The sequence below is a fragment of the Scyliorhinus torazame genome, chromosome 10 (genome assembly GCF_047496885.1).
Source record: "Scyliorhinus torazame isolate Kashiwa2021f chromosome 10, sScyTor2.1, whole genome shotgun sequence".
Lineage (NCBI taxonomy): Eukaryota > Metazoa > Chordata > Chondrichthyes > Carcharhiniformes > Scyliorhinidae > Scyliorhinus > Scyliorhinus torazame.
In genome coordinates this window covers 110,293,652-110,312,694 of record NC_092716.1, presented here as the reverse complement: position 1 = coordinate 110,312,694, position 19,043 = coordinate 110,293,652, and the positions used below count along the sequence as shown (strand labels likewise).

Below are 19,043 nucleotides of genomic sequence, written 5' to 3'. Positions count from 1 at the left end.
ACGGACCCCGATGCTGACTGCCTCGAGTCTCCATATCGGGGAGGCATCATCACCACACGCGAGCTGGTCTCCATCGCGCCTGCAAACCGCCTTTCAATCCTGAGTGTGGATCCTGACGACGAGTGGTGTGCTGGTCATCATGGTCAACCAGTGTCGCATCCGATTCAAATTGGACACTGGCGCGTCTGCGAATCTCATATCACAGTCAGACCTCGACAGCATCCGAAACCAACCTAGCATTCTTCCACCAGCCTGCCAGCTCCTTGACTACCATGGCAATGCCATAGCTGCCAGTGGATCGTGTCAGCTAGGTGTATCTCACAAGACAATCAAGGCGATGTTAAGATTCGAGAACGTCGGGCCTGACAAGGCATCCCTGCTCGGTGCTGGCGCACCCAAACTCCTAAATCTGGTCCAGCGAGTCCATGCCATGTCCTCTGTGACTGCCTTGCCCAATGTGAACTGACAGGCTGAGATAGATGATCACGCAATACCACAGTGTGTTTGATGGGATGGGCATGCTCCCATATCGCTACAAGATATTGCTCAAGCCGAATGCCACCCCAGTCATCCATGCACCACGCCGGGTGCCAGCACCTCTCAAGGATCGTCTGAAAACGCAGCTACGAGAGCTCCAAGACCAGGGCATCACTTCAAAGGTCACGGAACCAACAGACTAGGTCTGCGTCAAGAAACCCTCTGGTGAACTCCACATTTGATTCGATCCGAAAGACCTGAATCGCAACACCGTGCGAGAGCACTACCCGATCCCGAAGCGAGAAGAATTAACCTGTGAGATGGCTCATGCCAAATTCTTCACCAGGCTGGACGACTCACGCGGTTTCTGGCAGATACAGCTGGACGGGTCCAGTAGGATGCTGTGCACGTTTAACACTCCGTTCGGCAGGTATTGCTACAACCACATGCCTTTCAATATCATTTCAGCTTCCGATTTCCTTCATCGAATAATGGAGCAAACGATGGAGGGCATCGAGGGGGTGCGAGTCTATGTGGATGACGTGATCATCTGGTCCACGAAGCCCGAGGATCACATTGCTCGCCTCAGGCAGGTTTTCCAGAGGATCCATAAAAATGGCCTCCAGCTCAACAGGGCCAAATGCTCATTTGGTCGGTCCGCTATCAAGTTTCTGGGTGACCACATTTCACAGCAGGGTGTGCAACCTGATCCTGACAAGGTGCTGGCAATCAATGCCATGAAGACCCCAGAGGACAAAAAGGCGGCCCTACGTTTCCTTGGGATGATAAATTTTCTCGGAAAATTCATTCCTAACATGGCATCCCACACCACAGCCCACCGGCATCTCGTAAAAAAGTCCACAGTGTTCCAGTGGCTTCCCGCACATCAAGCGGAGTGGCTTGAGCTGAAGGCGAAGCTCACCACAGCCCCAGTACTGGCGTTCTTTGACCCAACCAAGGATACCAAGATATCCACAGATGCAAGCCAGGACAGCATTGGTGTGGTGCTCCTCCAGCGAGACGATTCCTCGTCCTGGGCTCCAGTGGCATATGCCTCCAGGGCCATGACTCCGACCGAACAACGGTAAGCCCAGATCGAAAAAGAGTGCTTGGGGCTCCTGACAGGAATAGTCAAGTTTCATGACTATGTATACGGTCTGCCAAAGTTCACGGTGGAAACAGACCACAGGCCTTTAGTCCACATAATCCAGAAGGATTTAAATGATATGACACCTCGGCTGCAGCGAATTCTTCTTTGTCTCCGCCGATATGACTTCGAACGGTAGCATTGTGGATAGCACAATTGCTTCACAGCTCCAGGGTCCCAGATTCGATTCCGGCTTGGTCACTGTCTGTGCGGAGTCTGCACATCCTCGCCGTGTGTGCGTGGGTTTCCTCCGGGTGCTCTGGTTTCCTCCCACAGTCCAAAGATGTGCAGGTTAGGTGGATTTGCCATGATCAATTGCCCTTAGTGTCCAAAATTGCCCTTAGTGTTGGATGGGGTTACTGGGTTATGGGGATAGGGTGTAGGTGTTGACCTTGGGTAGGGTGCTCTTTCCAAGAGCCGGTGCAGACTCGATGGGCCGAATGGCCTCCTTCTGCACCGTAAATTCTATGAAAATCTATGAACTCGTCTACACACCAGGTAAGGATCTGATCATTTCAGATGCCCTATCCCGATCCATCACCACGCCATATGAACAGGGTGACTTTATTCACCACATTGAGGCACAGGTACAGTTGTGTGCCAGCAACCTCACAGCCACTGATGAACGAGTTGTCCAAATACGCGAAGAAACTGCCAAAGATCCTCTACTGCAGCATGTGATGCAACACCTCACCCATGGCTGGCGAAAGACGAGTTAACGGTTGTTGAGGGGATCCTTCTAAAACTGGATAGAATCGTCATTCCCCAAAGCATGCAAACCATGGTGCTCAGACAGATCCATGAGGGTCGAGAAATGTCGATGCAGAGCTCGGCAGGCAGTTTACTGGCCTGGCATTAGCCAGGGCATTGCCAACACGGTCCTCAACTGCACAACATGCCAGAAATTCGAACCATCCCAGCCCAAGGAAACACTGCAACAGCACAAGATCGTGACCCCGCCGTGGTCCAAGGTGGGGATAGACCTCTTTCACACAAATGGGTGTGATTACGTGTTTTTAGTCGACTACTTCTCCAGCTACCCGGAAGTGGTGAAACTGCCGGACCTCACATCCAAGTCAGTGATTAAAGCCTGCAAAGAGACGTTTGCCAGGCACGGCATACCACTCATAGTAATGAGTGACAATGGTCCATGTTTCTACAGCCAAGAGTGGTCTGACTTTGCACGATCCTACCACTTCAGGCATATCACATCCAATCCCCATTACCCGCAATCTAACGGGAAGGCCGAGAAGGGGGTCCATATTGTCAAGCGGCTGCTTTGCAAGGCTGCAGACTCAGCCTCTGATTTTAATCTGGCGCTGTTGGCATACAGGGCAACCCCTCTGTCGACTGGTTTGTCTCCTGCGCAGCTGCTCATGAACCGCAACCTCAGGACGACTGTTCCAGCCATCCATGTTCCAGACCTTGACCGCCTCACGGTGCTGCAGAAAGTGCAGCGATCCAGGGACCAGCAGAAGATCACATATGATACTCATGCCACTGATCTCCCTGCGCTGGCTCCAGAAGATATTGTTCGCGTCCAGTTGCCTGAGGGATGTTGGTCAGCCCCAGCTGTTGTCGTCAGACAGGCCGCCCCCAGGTCTTTCGTTGTTCAAATGGCTGATGGCTCCATTCTTCGGCACAACAGGAGGGCGTTGTGCAAAGTTGCCTGCCCACCACCTGACCGCACCTCTCCGCATGTCATCATGCCGCCTCAGGACAACTCGCACCACGTGGCCACCGACATGGCAGCAATCCCGCCTGTCCAGGTGCCGGCGTCCTCCCCTCCACCTATGAGGCGATCAACAAGAATTCGTCGCCCACCACAAAGACTGAATCTATAGACTTGAATCCTGTAAATTTTGTTCTGTATCTGCATGATAGACACCTTGATAGGCATGATAGACATTGGGCAGCATGGTAGCATGGTGGATAGCACAATTGCTTCACAGCTCCAGGGTCCCAGGTTCGATTCCGGCTTGGGTCACTGTCTGTACGGAGTCTGCACATCCGCCCCGTGTGTGCGTGGGTTTCCTCCGGTTGCTCCAGTTTCCTCCCACAGTCCAAAAATGTGCAGGTTATGTGGATTGGCCATGATAAATTGCCCTTAGTGTCCAAAATTGCCCTTAGTGTTGGGTGGGGTTACTGGGTTATGGGGATCGGGTGGAGGTGTTGACCTTAGGTAGGGTGCTCTTTCCAAGAGCCGGTGCAGTCTCGATGGGCCGAATGACCTCCTTCTGCACTGTAAATTCTATGTTAATCTATGTTCCCATGTACATATGTTCATTCACTCACCACTTGTACAGTCATACATGTATGTACAGCCACATTCCAAAAAGGGGAGATGTCATAATATCCACTCATGTATATAATGAGATGCAGACAGACACTGATTGACACACAGGATAACCAATGAACACACACGACACAGAACAACCAATCACCAGACAGGACACTACCACTATAAAACACACAAGGCATTAAGACTCTCCCTCTTCTCACAGGATACAGCTACAGAGATAGTTAGAGTGCACAAGGCCGTGAGCACCGCCTCCATGTGACACAGAGCCAGTCTGGTCAAGCCAGTCAGAGGTTATCAGTTTAGATTAATAGAGTGTCAACCCACAGCAGATTATGTACAGCAACCAGCAGGTTCAATAAAACAGTGTTGGACCATCTCCTGTGTCGGAAACCTGTTACTAGTCTCACTGCATCCAGTTGCAGTCAATGTTAAACCAACTCAGATAACACATCAGAAATGACAATGGCAAGCCCAGCCGTTGGCCCTGCAATATCCTCCTTACTATTATCTGGGGGGGTTTGTGCTAAAATTGGGCGAGCTGTCTCACAGAACACAGAACATACAGTGCAGAAGCAGGCCATTCGGCCCATTGAATCTGCACCAACCCACTTAAGCCCCCACCTCCACCTTATCCCCGTAACCCAATAGCCCCTCCCAACCTTTTTGGTCACTAAGGGCAATTTAGCATGGCCAACCCACCTAACCTGCATGTCTTTGGACTTTGGGAGAAAACCAGAGCACCCAGAGGAAACCCACGCAGACACGGGGAGAACGTGCAGACACCACACAGACAGTGACCCAGCGGGAAATCAACCTGGGACCCTGGCGCTGTGAAGCCACAGTGCTAATCACTTGTGCTACCGTGCTGCCCAAAGTTGACTAGTCAACAGCCTGACATAGTTACACTGACAGAACCATACCTCATAGACAATGTCCCAGACACCACTATCACCATTCCTGGGTATGTCCTATCTCACCGGCAGAGGTGGCAGCACAATGGTTAGCGTTTATTGCAAAAGGATTGGAGTACAAAAGTAGAGAAGTGTTGTTGCAATTGTATAGGGTGTTGGTGAGACCACATCTGGAATATTGTGTCCAGTTTTGGTCTCCTTATTTGATGGCATTGGAGGAAGTTCACAGGAGGTTCACCAGATTGATTCCAGGGATGAAAAGGTTGACGTACGAGGAGAGATTCAACAGTTAGGGTTATACTCGCTGGAGTTTAAAAGGATGAGAGGGGATCTGATGGAGGCATAGAAGATACTAAAAAGAATTGATAAAGTAAAGGTAGACCAAATGTTCCCCCTTGAGGGGCAATACAGAACGAGAGGTCACAGATATAGGTTGAGAGGCGGTAGATTTAGAACTGAGAAGAGGAGGAACTACTTCTCGCAGAGGGTGGTGAATTTGTGGAACTTGCTGCCCCATAGTGCAGTGGAATCGGAGTCATTAAATGGTTTCAAGAAGGAGATAGATATATTTCTGATATAAAATGTGTTAAAAGAGATATGGGGAACAGGAAGGAAGATGTATTTGAGAGCAGGAAGAGATCAGCCATGATCTGATTGAATGGCAGAGTGGGCTCAAGGGACTAAATTGCCTACTTCTGCTCCAATTGCTATGTTCCTGCACAGTTGCCCTGGGAATCAGCATTTGATCAAGTAGGATCTGGGAGACCTAGCAAAACTAGAGTCAATGGGAATCAGGAGAAAAACCCTCCACTGGTTGGAGAACAAAGGAAGATGGTTGTGGTTGTTGGAGGTCAGTCATCCCAATCCTAGGACATTACTGCAGGAGTTCCTCAGGGTTGTGCCGTAGGCTCAACCATCTTTAGTTGCATCATCACTGACCTTCCTTCCATTATAAGGTCAAATGTAGGGCTGTTCGCTGATGATTGCACAATGTTCAGCCCCATTCATCACTCCTCAGACACTGAAGCAGTCTACGTAAAAATGCAGCAAGGCCTGGACAATATCCAGGCTTGGGCTGACAAGTGGTAACTAACGTTCACACCGGACAGGTGCCAGGCAATGACCATCTCCAATAAAAGAATCAAAACATTGCCCCTTAGCAATACCATCACTGAATTCCCCCCCCCCCCCTCCCCATTATCAACATCCTGGTTGGGGGGTCACCATTGACCAGAAACTGAACTAAAATCACCATATAAATGTTGTGGCTACAAGAGCAGGTCAAAGGCTAGGAATCCTGCAGCGAGTAACTCACCTCCTGACTCCCCAAAACATGTCCACTATCTGGAGTGTGATGGAATACTGGGTGGCACAGTAGCACAGGTGGTTAGCATTGTTGCTTCACAGCGCCAGGGTCCTGGGTTCGATTCCCAGCTTGGGTCCCTGTCTGTGTGGAGTCTGCACGTTCTCCCCGTGTCTGCGTGGGTTTCCTCTGGGTGCTTCAGTTTCCTCCATCAAGTCCCGAAAGACGTGCTTGTTCGGTGAATTGGACATTCTGAATTCTCCCTCAGTGTACCCGAACAGGCGCCGGAGTGTGGCAACTAGAGGATTTAGTGACTTCATTGCAGTGAATGTAATGTAAGCCTACTTGTGACACTAATAAAGATTATTATTATTATTACTCCCCACTTGCCTGGATCAGTGCAGCTCCAACAATAGTCAAGAACAGTCAGGACAAAGCAGCCCATTTGATTGACAGCCCATTCACCCTCCACCACCGATGCACAGTAGCAGCTGTGTGCACCACATACAAACTGCATTGCAAAACTTACCAAGGCTCCCTTGGAAGCACCTTCCAAACCCAGGAGCACTACCATCCAGAAATACACAGGCAGCAGTTACTTGGGAACCCCACCACCTGGAAACTCCCCTCCAAGTCACTCAACCTCCTGACTTGGAAATATATTGGCGTTCCTTCACTGTCGCTGGGTCAAAATCCTCGAACTCCCTCCCTAACAGCATAGCGGCTGTACCTACACCTCATGGACTGCAGCGGTTCACGGAGGTGGCCCACCACCACCTTCCCAAGGGCAATTAGGGATGGGCAATAAATGTTGGCCGAGCCAGTGACGTCCACTTCCCGTAAAAATGAATGTTCAAAAAATCATGTTCAGGGCAGCACGGTGGCGCAGTGGGTTAGCCCTGCTGCCTCACGGCGCCGAGGTCCCAGGTTCGATCCTGGCTCTGGGTCACTGTCTGTGTGGAGTTTGCACATTCTCCCCGTGTTTGCGTGGGTTTCACCCCCACAACTCAAAGATGTGCAGGGTAGGTGGTTGAACACGCTAAATTGTCCCTTAATTGGAAAAGAATTAATTGGGTACACTAAATTTTTTTTTTTTAAATCTTGTTCATTCTTTAGATCTATTCAGTCCCCACCAGCCCCAGACACCCGACACATGGTGAAGCCCGTCAGGTAAAGGGTTTCCAAGCAAAGCCCACATCCCGTAAAAAATGAATTTTAAAAAAAAATTATTGCGAAATCCACATAATATTTGGTTGCTTGAGTGGACTCCAGATTTCCTTGGAGGGGGAAAGGCCCACTTACCTCAGCCTAGAGAAGCAGAGTGCGGATTGGCACGTCCCCTGACCTTGTTGCTGTTGGCGTGGAGAAGAGAGTCGGAGAGGGGAGAGGACTTTGGATTTGGGAAGGAAACAAGATGCTGAGTCAGTGGTGAGAAGAGGCAAGAGACTGGCAGTTTTGTACAGTACAGCTTTATTAATACTCGAAACATCACAGTGCAGTTGAGGCTTCAGGCGGTGAAAGAGTAAACAAATTTACATGAATTATAATATTACAAAAAAAAGTGGGCGGGAGGGCAGGAGGCACTGAAAATAAATTAAATGACAGTTACCAACAGCACCAGTACTGTTATTTCAGCGTTTCTCAATTGTTTTTGTCTGTACAAAAAATGGAACATGGGGGTTGTGGAGAATTGGAAGAGAATATCTGAATGTGGTGATGGCAAAGAAATCCTCTATTCTTTGTCAAAGCCTGGATAATAAAAATGGAAACAAGAGAAAATTGCACAACTGGTGATCAACGCCCCTCTTTATTAATATATATATATATATGTATATATATACACATGGAATGAGCAGTGCTAGAGATTACATCACAGGGAAGTTGCAAAGGAGGTGGGGGGGGAGGTGAGGGAGGAGGGGGTGTGTGGGGGTTAGAGATGTGCAGTGAGAAAGGAGATTTGCGTCTCTCGCTGTGTGCCTGCTACCTGGCAGTGACTGCCCACTTGATTCCAAAATCCTTTTGCCACAAGCAAACCCTGCTGATGTTCCCTAACTTCGTGAGGACAGCTTGCCGTTCACTCTAACAAGCCAGCTACGCCCAGATATCACCGCTATTTTACTGGTTTTCTTTGCTCTCCCTAATGGGACACATTTCCATGACTTTTCTTTGACATTCTACAAACCAGAGCCTGACCCCGCCCCACCCCAAAGACCCTTCCCGTATTCCCCCGAAATACTCTGGTATGCTTAAAAAAAAGTGACAGGAACTGAGGCAGACTTCGAACCCACTTTCGTGGTCGTTCTCCACTTAATGAAACCAAGGCTAGAAATGACCCAAAATGAATTCAAGATGATTGAAGATGGGGCAACACTGGGTGCAGTGGTTAGCACTGCTGCCTCACAGCAGTGAGGACGTGGGTTCGATCCAGCGGCGTTTACACATTCACCCTCACAACCCAAAGATATGCATGCTAGGTGGATAGGCCACTCAAAATACCCCTTAATTGGAAAAAAAAGAATTGGATACTCTAAATTCATAAAAATAAATGATCAAAGATGTATGCTAAAGATGTATGTTAGATAATGTATGTTCCAAAGTAACTCCTCTTCCATCATTGCGAACATTACCCAGCTAGCTAGATCCAGCTCAACCACTATTCTCGAGGGTTTTTCTCCTTTCCACCTGCAGTTCAATAGGGCCATCATTGTTGTAAAAAATGTCCCAAGGAGCTAAGCAGCATTATCTGACAAACAGTTACAACAAGCCACATAACAAAATGCTAGGCCCTGTCGGTGACTATACACTGGGTCAAAGAGGTAGGTTTTAAGGAAAATCTTAAAGGTGGAGAAAAACAGAAAGATGACACAGGTTAGGGAAAGTTCCAGAGCTTGGGTTTTCAGGCAGTCAATTGTTTTGTTTACCCTTTTTAGGTGATGTGTGCAGTTTCCCCCAAGCCAAAAAGAAATGCGAACTCTGACCCCAACCAACTGGAAGCCTCCCACAAGCTTGCCTGACCCCCAAAAGATCCATCCATCTTGTTATACCACTTTGGGGTATCTGTCTAAAAATGGACATGGTTATTTTTCTCCTCTCCTCCTTGAGATCCTGCTTGGCTACCTCACCTTGAGTGGATATTCTGCCCGCCAGAGCCTCAATGATGTGTGGCAGTGGGTTGATTGACCATGGTACATCGCAGTTGAGCCCAAATTGTGCCTGGGAGCCGTGCAGGCAACTGAGCAAGAGTGTCCTGATCGTGAACTACAGCTGGTGATTTCCCCCAACCTACCCAACCCGCGATGCACCTTTTAAATCGAAAAACTAATCTAGTTATTTATTTTTCTGTCTTTCTTTTCCCTGTCTATTTCGGTGCAATTGTGATTTCCAATACCAGTTCTCAAGGCTGAGATACCCTCATCCATTTCTCCACATGCTCACCTTCAATTATTAACCAGCGAGAAGAACAGCCTGTTCTCTGCCTGCAGAGAAACAGCATTGCACAAGCAAAGTCTTAGTGAGGCCTGGCCTCAATCAACCACTTTTACAGAACATGTTCCCTTAAACGCCTGAAAACCCTGTGCAATAAAAACCAAAGCTGGCTTATCCGGACACTGAAAATGTAATAGGCCAAAATATAAATCCCAAGTGAAACCTTGGGCAATGATCCTGGACTCTTACGTAATTTAAACAGAATTTTGCTTGTTTAATTCCTGTAAACTAGCAACTGTTTTAAAGGTAGCCCCTTAAAGGCAAATGAAGCCATAAAATGTGGGGAAAGACTGCTGTGGACATTACATCCTAAATATTTAATTTTGATTTAGTGATCATGTCCCTACAGTTACGAAAGCAGTTCTTTGTCTCCTTTTCTTAATCCTTGTCACCTTCACATTTAGTTTGTTCCTTACCTCGTAGCCTGATCTCTGATAGGGTCATGCAGTTTCTGCTGCCGACTCTCCCAGCACAACCTCTGCAAACATCCCATTTTGTTCCTACCTTAGACCCTTGGGTAGCTGGATTTAAAATCTATTGTGTTCAGGAGCTCAAATGCCGCTAAAAAGGAACTGAGGCGCCAACTGGAATAAAAGCTTGTTTGAAAAACAGGGGACTCAGTTTTACAGGAATCATTTTGATTGAACTCATTTAAATATATACTACATATTATAACCTTATTATAACCCTAACCGTTCCTTCCCTGTGTATCTCAACCGAGGGCCATTTCGGAATTAATTCCCCCAGAAAGTGAGATCTGAAAGATAGTGAAACACAGGCAGCCTCACTATTAAACGTGGCTCTCTTCTATCTATCCCACACACTGCTCTCCTCTGTTCCTGCTTCCCCAGACACCCCAATATCCCACATACTGCTCTCCTATTCCTTCTTCCTCGGATAGCCCACTATCCCATACACTGTTCTTCTTCTGTTTCTGTCTGATCGTTCTCCCCGTTTCTGCGTGGGTTTCCGCCGGATGCTCCGGTTTCCTCCCACAAGTCCCGAAAGACGTGCTGTTAGGTAATTTGGACATTCTCCCTCCGTGTACCCCAACAGGCGCCGGAATGTGGCAACGAGGGGATTTTCACAGTAACTTCACTGCAGTGTTAATGTAAGCCTACTTATGACAATATAGATTATTATCATTTTCCCAGAAATCCCACTATCACACACACTGCCCTTCTGTTCCTTCTTTCCTGAATACCCCACTATCCCAAACACTGCTATTCTGTTCCTTCTTTCCCGCATACACCATCCCAAACCCACTATCCCACACACTGCTCTCCTTCAATTGCCACTTCCCTGGATATCTCACCATCCCAAACACTGCTCTTTTTTCTGGCCCCTTCCTTGGGATCTCAAATTTCTTCCATGATCTCACCGTAACGATGTTTCAAATTCTACCCAACTCCTTTCCTGCTCCTAATCCCTGATTGAGATACATTAAACTCTCAAACTCCTACTTAACTCTGTCTCTCCTGCCTTGTGACCACTCCAAGAACCCATGCTCACTCCTCACCTTCACTTACGAATTACTTTTACAGATGCACCATGAAAGCAAGCTATCAGGCTGCATCACAGCCTGGTATGGCAACTGCTTGGCCCAAGACTGCAAGAAACTTCAAAGAGTCATGAACACAGCCCAGTCAAGAAACTTCAGAGTCATGAAGACAGCCCAGACCATCACACGAACCTGCCTCCCATCCATTGACTCCATCTACATTCCCGCTGCCTGGGGAAAGCGGGCAGCATAATCAAAGACCCCGCCCACCCGGCTTACTCACTCTTCCAACTTCTTCCATCGGGCAGGAGATACAAAAGTCTGAGATCACACACAAACAGATTCAAAAAACAGCTTCTTCCCCGCTGTTACCAGACTCCTAAATGACCCTCTCATGGACTGACCTCATTAACACTACACCCTGTATGCTTCACCCGATGCCTGTGGTTATGTAGTTACATTGTGTACCTTGTGTTGCCCTATTCTGTATTTTCTTTTCATGCACTTAATGATCTGTTGAGCTGCTCGGAGAAAAATACTTTTCACTGTACCTCGGTACATGTGACAATAAACAAAATCCAATCCAACCTAAACCTTCACTCCCAATTTGAACTTGAAAAATAAAAGAGAGGTCATGAGCGATGACAGCATGGCAACTGGTGAATCTGTTAAGCACAGCATGAGGAGATATGGAAAAACCGTCAGGCAGACTAACTGGAAAGAAATCACACTAACAGATCGCCTCACTGTGCCTTCAATTTCAACATGCCATCTCAAAATAATTAACAGGACATACAATACTGAATTATCCACAAAACCTAAAACTTCGGGCCAGCGGAGATTCTGTGATTAGGCAGCACTTGCCGAACAACCCTGAGTGTGCTATTGGCTACATTAACAACCAATGTAACATGATCAGTCTTTATCATAACATGGCCCTTTTGCACCTGCTAGAAGTGCCATATCGGTACCAGATCCCTTATCTGTGTTCCCCAAATCCAGAAGGACACAAAAAACAGATCTTGCCCTGGAAACTACATTCCCCATCAAGCGATCAGTGGCACTCAGATGTCCTGCTCTTCGGATCCAAGTTTAACGTCAGAGACCGGAGGGAGGGGGGGGGGTAAAATGTGATGGGTTGTTCACCACCACCTTCCTGCCAGCCCCTGACCTGGTCCCTAACATATGGTAGATGGTCAGATGCTAAAATCGGCAGCACCCACCTCCGTTTAAAAAAAATTAATGAGCAACATGAGCTTGTTACCAAGCCAACTGACCCAAAAAGTATGCTTCCTATTCCATGAAACAGTTGCTGAGTGAACATAAAAATAAGAACATAAGAACTAGGAGCAGGAGTAGGCCATCTGGCCCCTCGTGCCTGCTCCACCATTCAATGAGATCATGGCTGATCTTTTGTGGACTCAGCTCCACTTTCCGGCCCGAACACCATAACCCTTTATTCCTTTATTCTTCAAAAAACTATCTATCTTTATCTTAAAACCATTTAATGAAGGATCCTCTACTGCTTCACTGGGCAAGGAATTCCAAAGATTCACAACCCTTTGTGCTTAGATGGTCAGATGCTAAAATCGGCAGCACCCACCTCCGTTTAAAAAAAATTAATGAGCAACATGAGCTTGTTACCAAGCCAACTGACCCAAAATGTATGCTTCCAATTCCATGAAACAGTTGCTGAGTGCAAGCGGGTAGAAGTGGGCAGGCCACTTAAAAGGTGGCAAGGGAAAGAGGGAAGGTATGTCTTTTGGGGGCAAGATGTTATCCACCCTCTGCCCCTTTGTTAATCCCCATCTGACTTCCAAAAACTGCTACCTATTAGCTGCCCCACCACCACCACCACCACCACCACCATCCCTCCCAATTCCTGTCTGTCCAATACCCCCTGATTTACCTCACTCAAAGATTCATGTTCTCTTCAGTCTGGGGCCTACTTGCAGTCCCTCCATAAAATCCAGCCTCATGTATCGAGGATGCGCGACAGTGGCATTGCAGAGGGTACAGGATGTCCAAGTGTTCAAATCACATGCCAAGACTATAGGGATCAACTGTGGTTCAATGGGCAACATTGTTTATCTCCAAGAGTGCTCAGGTACCACATTTAAGACTTGAGCACATAATCCAGGATGAGTGTATACTGTTGGAGGTACAAACTTTTGGAAGAGATGTTGAACCCAGTCTTATCTCACAAGTGGATGTGAAAGATCCCATGCTATGATTTGAATTTCCTCAGTGACTTCCTGGACTATGTTTGTCCCTCAACCAACATCACCGATAAAAGGTCATTTATCTCATATTTTGTGTGCAAATTGGCGGTCACGTTTTCTACTTTACAACAGTGTTCACACTTCAAAAGTGGTTGCAAGGTTTTTTGGGAGATGATGAATGGTGCTATAGAAATGCACGTTTCTTTTTATCAACACTTTTCAGCAACCTCCCAGGGTTGCTGCTGACAGTCATTCTCAGGCTTGTGTCTCCTACAATGCGCAGCCAATAATATTTCGGGATCGTGTGTAAACTATGAACGATGGGATTCTGAAACAACAGAAATTTTGGGAACTATACAGACAGTCAGCATCTGAAAGGAGAAAAGATGGATTGATGTTTCTGAGGAGATTCCTCACCAAAGTTCACTTTTACTTGTCTCTCAGGTGGTTTCCAGATGGGAGACTGGAATGGAGGCTCACCTCCATGGCTGGATCAAGGAACCTTGTATCGAGAGCAGAGAGACTGGGCTTCACTGGTCACAGGTCTAGCCTGCCACCGGTCTAATAATCCAGAGAATGGTAATCAAACTCCTGGCCCTGGCCCGTAGAATTTTGAAATAAGTTTTAGAAAGCTGAAAATACAAACCTGGCATCAAAAGCCACAAAGGAAGCAGTTGGGCTTCAGTAAAAACCCAATTAGTTCAACTATTTTGTTTAGGAAAAGAAACCCGTTGACTTTACTCAGCCTGGGCCTATACATGGTTCCACCCCAGTGCGGGTTCACTCTTAACTGTCTTCTGAAGAGGCCTAACGAGACACTCCGCTGCATCAAACTGCGATAAAATAATAATCTTGCTACTTAAGAGCGGTTCAAGGGAAAGACCATCGCCACCTTCTCGAGGTACATGTGAATGGGAAATACCTCCTGGCCTTGCCAAAGGCACGAGCATCCTGAGAATGTGTAAATGGAGAGTTTGGTCTGTCAGTAAGCAGTGTCATTCTGCTCATACAGCTTTAGATTAACTGTGAAGGCTAATGGCGTGAACTGGAGCACAAAGTTACTTGTACTGTGTGCCGATAAACGATCTCGCATTAACTGACATAACACAAGCACCCTGATACACCGAAGGCATTTGGTTAACCTGTGCCAAAGCCCTCCAGAAAAATGTATGTGTAAGATATGACCCTGCAGAGAGTGTGTTCAATTAAGATTGTGTAAACAGTAACTGGAGTTCTCAGCACTTTGGCTTGAAGACTCAGAAATATGGCGATTGGTCTCTATATTTCAGCTGCTCCAAAAGAAAACCTCACCTGTTTTGTATTTGCAGCCATTCCTTAGTCTAATCAATAACACTTGAGTGTCTGCCTATTAACATCCTAGAAATGGCCAGAACCACAGCAGGGGCTGTAGTTGGATGCTCGCCTCTCCCTTATCCTCAATAAAACCCAGCAGAGACTTGGACCTGTGCAGAAACGGCTGGGGTAGGGGTGCGGTACAACTATAGATTGCATCCTTGCAAATTGGAGTGGTGTTTGGAGAGAGAGAGAGCCAGGGTGAGCGAGAGACAAAGAGAGAATTTTTGGCTGCATTAATGCTAGAGTTAAGTACTGGTGGGCGAGTCTGAAACTAGTGGCAGTGGGAGCAGTTTAAGGGGGATGAAATGAGAGTTTCGCACAACATTAAACGGCCGCAATGTCCTTCCTCACAATCATTGTTAATCCACAAACTAAATAGTCCAGCGACAACAATCTTTGAACATTAGGCCCAAAGGGAGGCCTTTCTATAAGAGAACATTGCAACTTCCCTCACAAAAATAAAATTACCATGGTCTACATGGTGAGGATACCCTGGAATATCCTCAGCTCCTCCTAGATATATTCTCATCCTCCACATAATTATGTTGGCTACACAGCGTTGGATATTCTAATCGCCTCCGCCTCAGGCCCTTCTCCTGCTGTCACTTCCTGTAGGTTTCCTTAGATGTGTTTCAGGGTGACAGTGCCTAATATCCTTATCCCTATTTGGAGGAAGCAATACAAGGGAGCAGAGCTCAGTTTTTACTGTCTGGTACTCCATCAGGCAATGACATTTGCAGCAGCAATCTAACTCGCCACCGTTTTTTCCAAATGTAAAAAAAAATGTTAGAAATAAAAATCCAGAAGACGGGAATGCTAAACAGTTAACTATAGTTACGGGACAATTCAGTGACTAAACCACTACATTCACCTCTCAACATGGGCAGCACAGTAGCACTGTTGCTTCATTGATGGGCTACAACAGGACAGTGGCTCCAACTAACTACAGGTTTGTTAAAGGTGCAACTTTCCATTTGAAAGCAACCAAATTGGTGCTAAAAAAGGTAATACTGCCCATTCAGTTCTGACATACAGAATAGTTTGACAACATCATTCAAAACGGAGGCAAAACTTGAGGGTGGATCAGTTACTCGACTGGATAGTTGGGAGCTGAAAAATCCAACTTCACAAGTTAGGACCTGTGTACCCAATTAGGTAGCGGGTTTTCTTCTCAAATCGAGTGAATGTTAGTGAGGACGAGGAGTAATCACCAATTGTTTTTTTGTCCAGTCCTGATAGAAATCTTCGTACACCCTCCCTTTTCAACTCGACTGAATGAGTAACTCGAGTACAAATCAGCAATAAGATGCACCAGTAATCTCTTTACCCTCCCCTCTCTCTGCTCAATCTCCAGACTTTGCTTTTCCTTGCGACCCTCCCTTCACTGCTCTCGAGGGACCTGTTCTATTGTTGTGGCTGAGGAAGGACCCGGTTAGGAGGCCAGAGACACACGTTGAGGACCAACACCCATTGAGGACGAGCGCAAACCACCTCAGTGTTTGAAGCTACACACAGCATGTTATAGAACGTTTTTCTTGCACCAAATACCGCAAAGCTGAAAAGAAATGCCACGAAACAGGTGAGTCAGTTAAATGGCCGATAGAATATCTGTAAAGAACAAAATGTTAAATTCCTCTTTATAACTAACATAGTACACTCATTTAAAACCTGCCACATCTTAATTTAAAATATTTCACTCCACCACACCAGTAGGCTGTAGTTGCTTGGTTTTAAGGTAGTTCATGGCACTGCGTTGGAATCCAGCCTGGTTGAGTCAGAGTTCAGTGTCTCTTTGTTCGACCTTCTCATCATTCCTCACAAGAGTTCATTTCATGACATATGCGGCCTACTTTTGCCTCAGTATGTCTGAATCCTCGCTGTCACAAGATCCTCGGCGCAGACCTGTCGTTGGTGATGGTCCTCCGAAGCTTCACCCCTCGCCGGATGGCGGTGAGCATGTCTTCAGGAGCCTCGCTGGGTGACACCGGGGGCAGTGGGAGGCCAAGGCCGTCATCAGGTGCAGCTCCAGGGAGCATTGCGGGGAAAGGGAACTGTCCGTCGCCCAGAGCCTGGGCGCTGGCCACGAGCTCGCCGATCTTCTCAACCAGGCTGTGACGGTTGGCAGCCAGCTGCTGCTCCTCCTCGCTTGACATGTGGCCCCCCGGATACACGGAGATCTCCATTGTGCCAGCACCGCCCCAGGCAGTGTTGGGCAGGCTCAATCGCTTCGGCGAGGCCTTCGCATATTCCAAAGCATTCGGCGAGGTGTCGTCACTGAAGAACACGCATTCCTCGCTGCCCACCCTTACCGGCCCCGGGGCATCAGGCACAGTGGGCGTTTTCACCGGCACTATTGGAGGACGGATGGGAATCGGACCCGCGCTGGAGAGGGCGCGGCGTACAGATGGCTTGGTGGAAGGGGTTCGCCTGATGGTGGCCACGCCTGGGGTGACCGAGACGTTTTGCACGCTCCCCGAAGGCAGTCCAGCTGTCGAAGCGGGGCGTTTGGTCTGGAACATTCTGCGGTAACTCTGGGCAATATCACTGTTCCGCGGTATGGTCGAAGATCTGTCAAACTCACTTTGGTGTTCTGCCTCCACGTCACCATTCACAGAGTAGCAATCATAATCTGAAACTGCGCAGAGAGCATGGTTAGTACTTCAGTCAGGCATCAGAATCACTGCTTCAATGTGTAAGCTTTTATTGTAATGGTCATGGGTAACAGAGACCAGAGATACAGATTCCAGGGTTGGTTACTTTTCCCTGTGATGGTGGGCTTACCTGGCAAGTTGGATGAATGGAATTACAATCTTTCGTGCAGCTCAATAATGGGTCAAACAAGCCCACAACTAAAGCACAACAGATTTCAACTGGGCATACCCTATGAATACAACCAAGAGTATTTGAACTCTAATACTCCTGCAAAATAGCAAATGAAACCAGTATCTATGGTCCAATTAGATAAACCAGATGGCAAGCTAATTTCAGCCACTATTGCTCGCTTCTCCGTAAGACATTGGTCGGCACAGTGGCACAGTAGTTAGCACTGCCGCCTCACAGTGTCAGGGACCCGGGTCCAATTCCAACCTTAGGTGACTGTCTGTGTGGAGTTTGCACATTCTCCCCATGCTTGCATGGGTTTCCACCCACAGTCCAAAGATGTGTAGGTTAGGTGTATTGGCCATGCTAAATTGCCCCTTAGTATCCAAAGATGTGTGGGTTAGATGGGTTTACAGGGATATGGCGGGGGAGTGGGCCTGAGTGGGGTGCTCTTTCAGAGGGTCAGTGCCGACTCAATGGGCTGAATGGCCTCCTTCTGCACTGTAGAGATTCTATGGTTCCGCCTCAACCGCCAGTGACGTGTTTTCCGGTCACGGAAGCGTCTTGCCATTGGCGGCTGATAGAATTCTCCAGTCCCACCAATGTCTACAGCGTTTTGCCTGACTCGACCTTCCTGCTGCCGAGCATCCCATTGCAGGTCTGCGCCGAGGATCTTGTGACAGGGAGGACTCAGGCCAGAAGATTCTGCCGGCAGAAAGTCCCGCCCACTGAGTTTCCTCTTCAGAGAGTTGGTGGGGGATTGGATAACCTGCTCAATGGATCAATCCAGCAGGTTACTTTGAGCTGTGTCATTCGGGAAGGTGCTAGATTTGATCGGATGTCTGTGCATTCTTCAGTTATCTTAGTCTGGGCGGTGGAAAGGGACACTATAAATGCCCCTACTAACAACCCAGAATTTGTGAGATTGATTCCCAGATGTCAGATGATGACCCCTGCAGAAATTGCACGCACGACAACTCCAGGAGAAGCAGTATGGGCTGGACGTCTAACATTCCCACAGTTGTTTCACTTTAAAGTCTTCCCTCGCACTTGGAAGAAGGGCCAGCTAAAAATGGTAAACCACATTACTGTGGGACTGGAGTCACATCTCGGCAAGACCAGGGAAAGATTTCCTTCTCTCAAGGTCATTAGTGAACCAGATGGGTTTATCGAGTTCACCAATTTCCTTTAGGGAAGGTAGTCTGCCGTTCTTATCTGGCCTGGCTCACATGTGACTACAGGCCCACAGGGACGGACTCTTAACTGCCCTCTGAAATGGGTTACTAAACCATGCAGTTCAAGGACACAATTAGGGATGGGCAACAAATGCTGGCCTTGCCAGTGACGTCCACATCCCATCAAAGAATATTATAAAAAGGACGTGGCATTATGTGACAACTCTAAACTTTTGATAGTGACGTATCTGCATTTTTACTTCAAAGGGTATATATTCAATTTGCATCTCGCTGGTTGTCCACCCAACTGGCAGTGCCCAGGTGGCAAGTTGAAAAATATTAA

The 19,043-nt window shown here is 47.6% G+C and overlaps 1 protein-coding gene across 22 annotated transcripts in view; it reads right to left on the bottom strand.

Annotated features, from left to right (window-relative positions):
* Positions 1-7,593: 7,593 nt before the first annotated feature.
* The window catches only part of LOC140430845 (protein MTSS 2-like), a 279,557-nt gene continuing 268,107 nt past the window's right edge, over positions 7,594-19,043 (bottom strand). For all 22 annotated transcript variants that reach the window (XM_072518582.1, XM_072518580.1, XM_072518579.1 and 19 more), the window contains one exon: positions 7,594-17,340. In XM_072518582.1, coding sequence (XP_072374683.1) covers positions 16,586-17,340 — 755 coding nt within the window. In that variant the 3' untranslated portion in view covers positions 7,594-16,585. The remainder of the gene's footprint in view (positions 17,341-19,043) is intronic.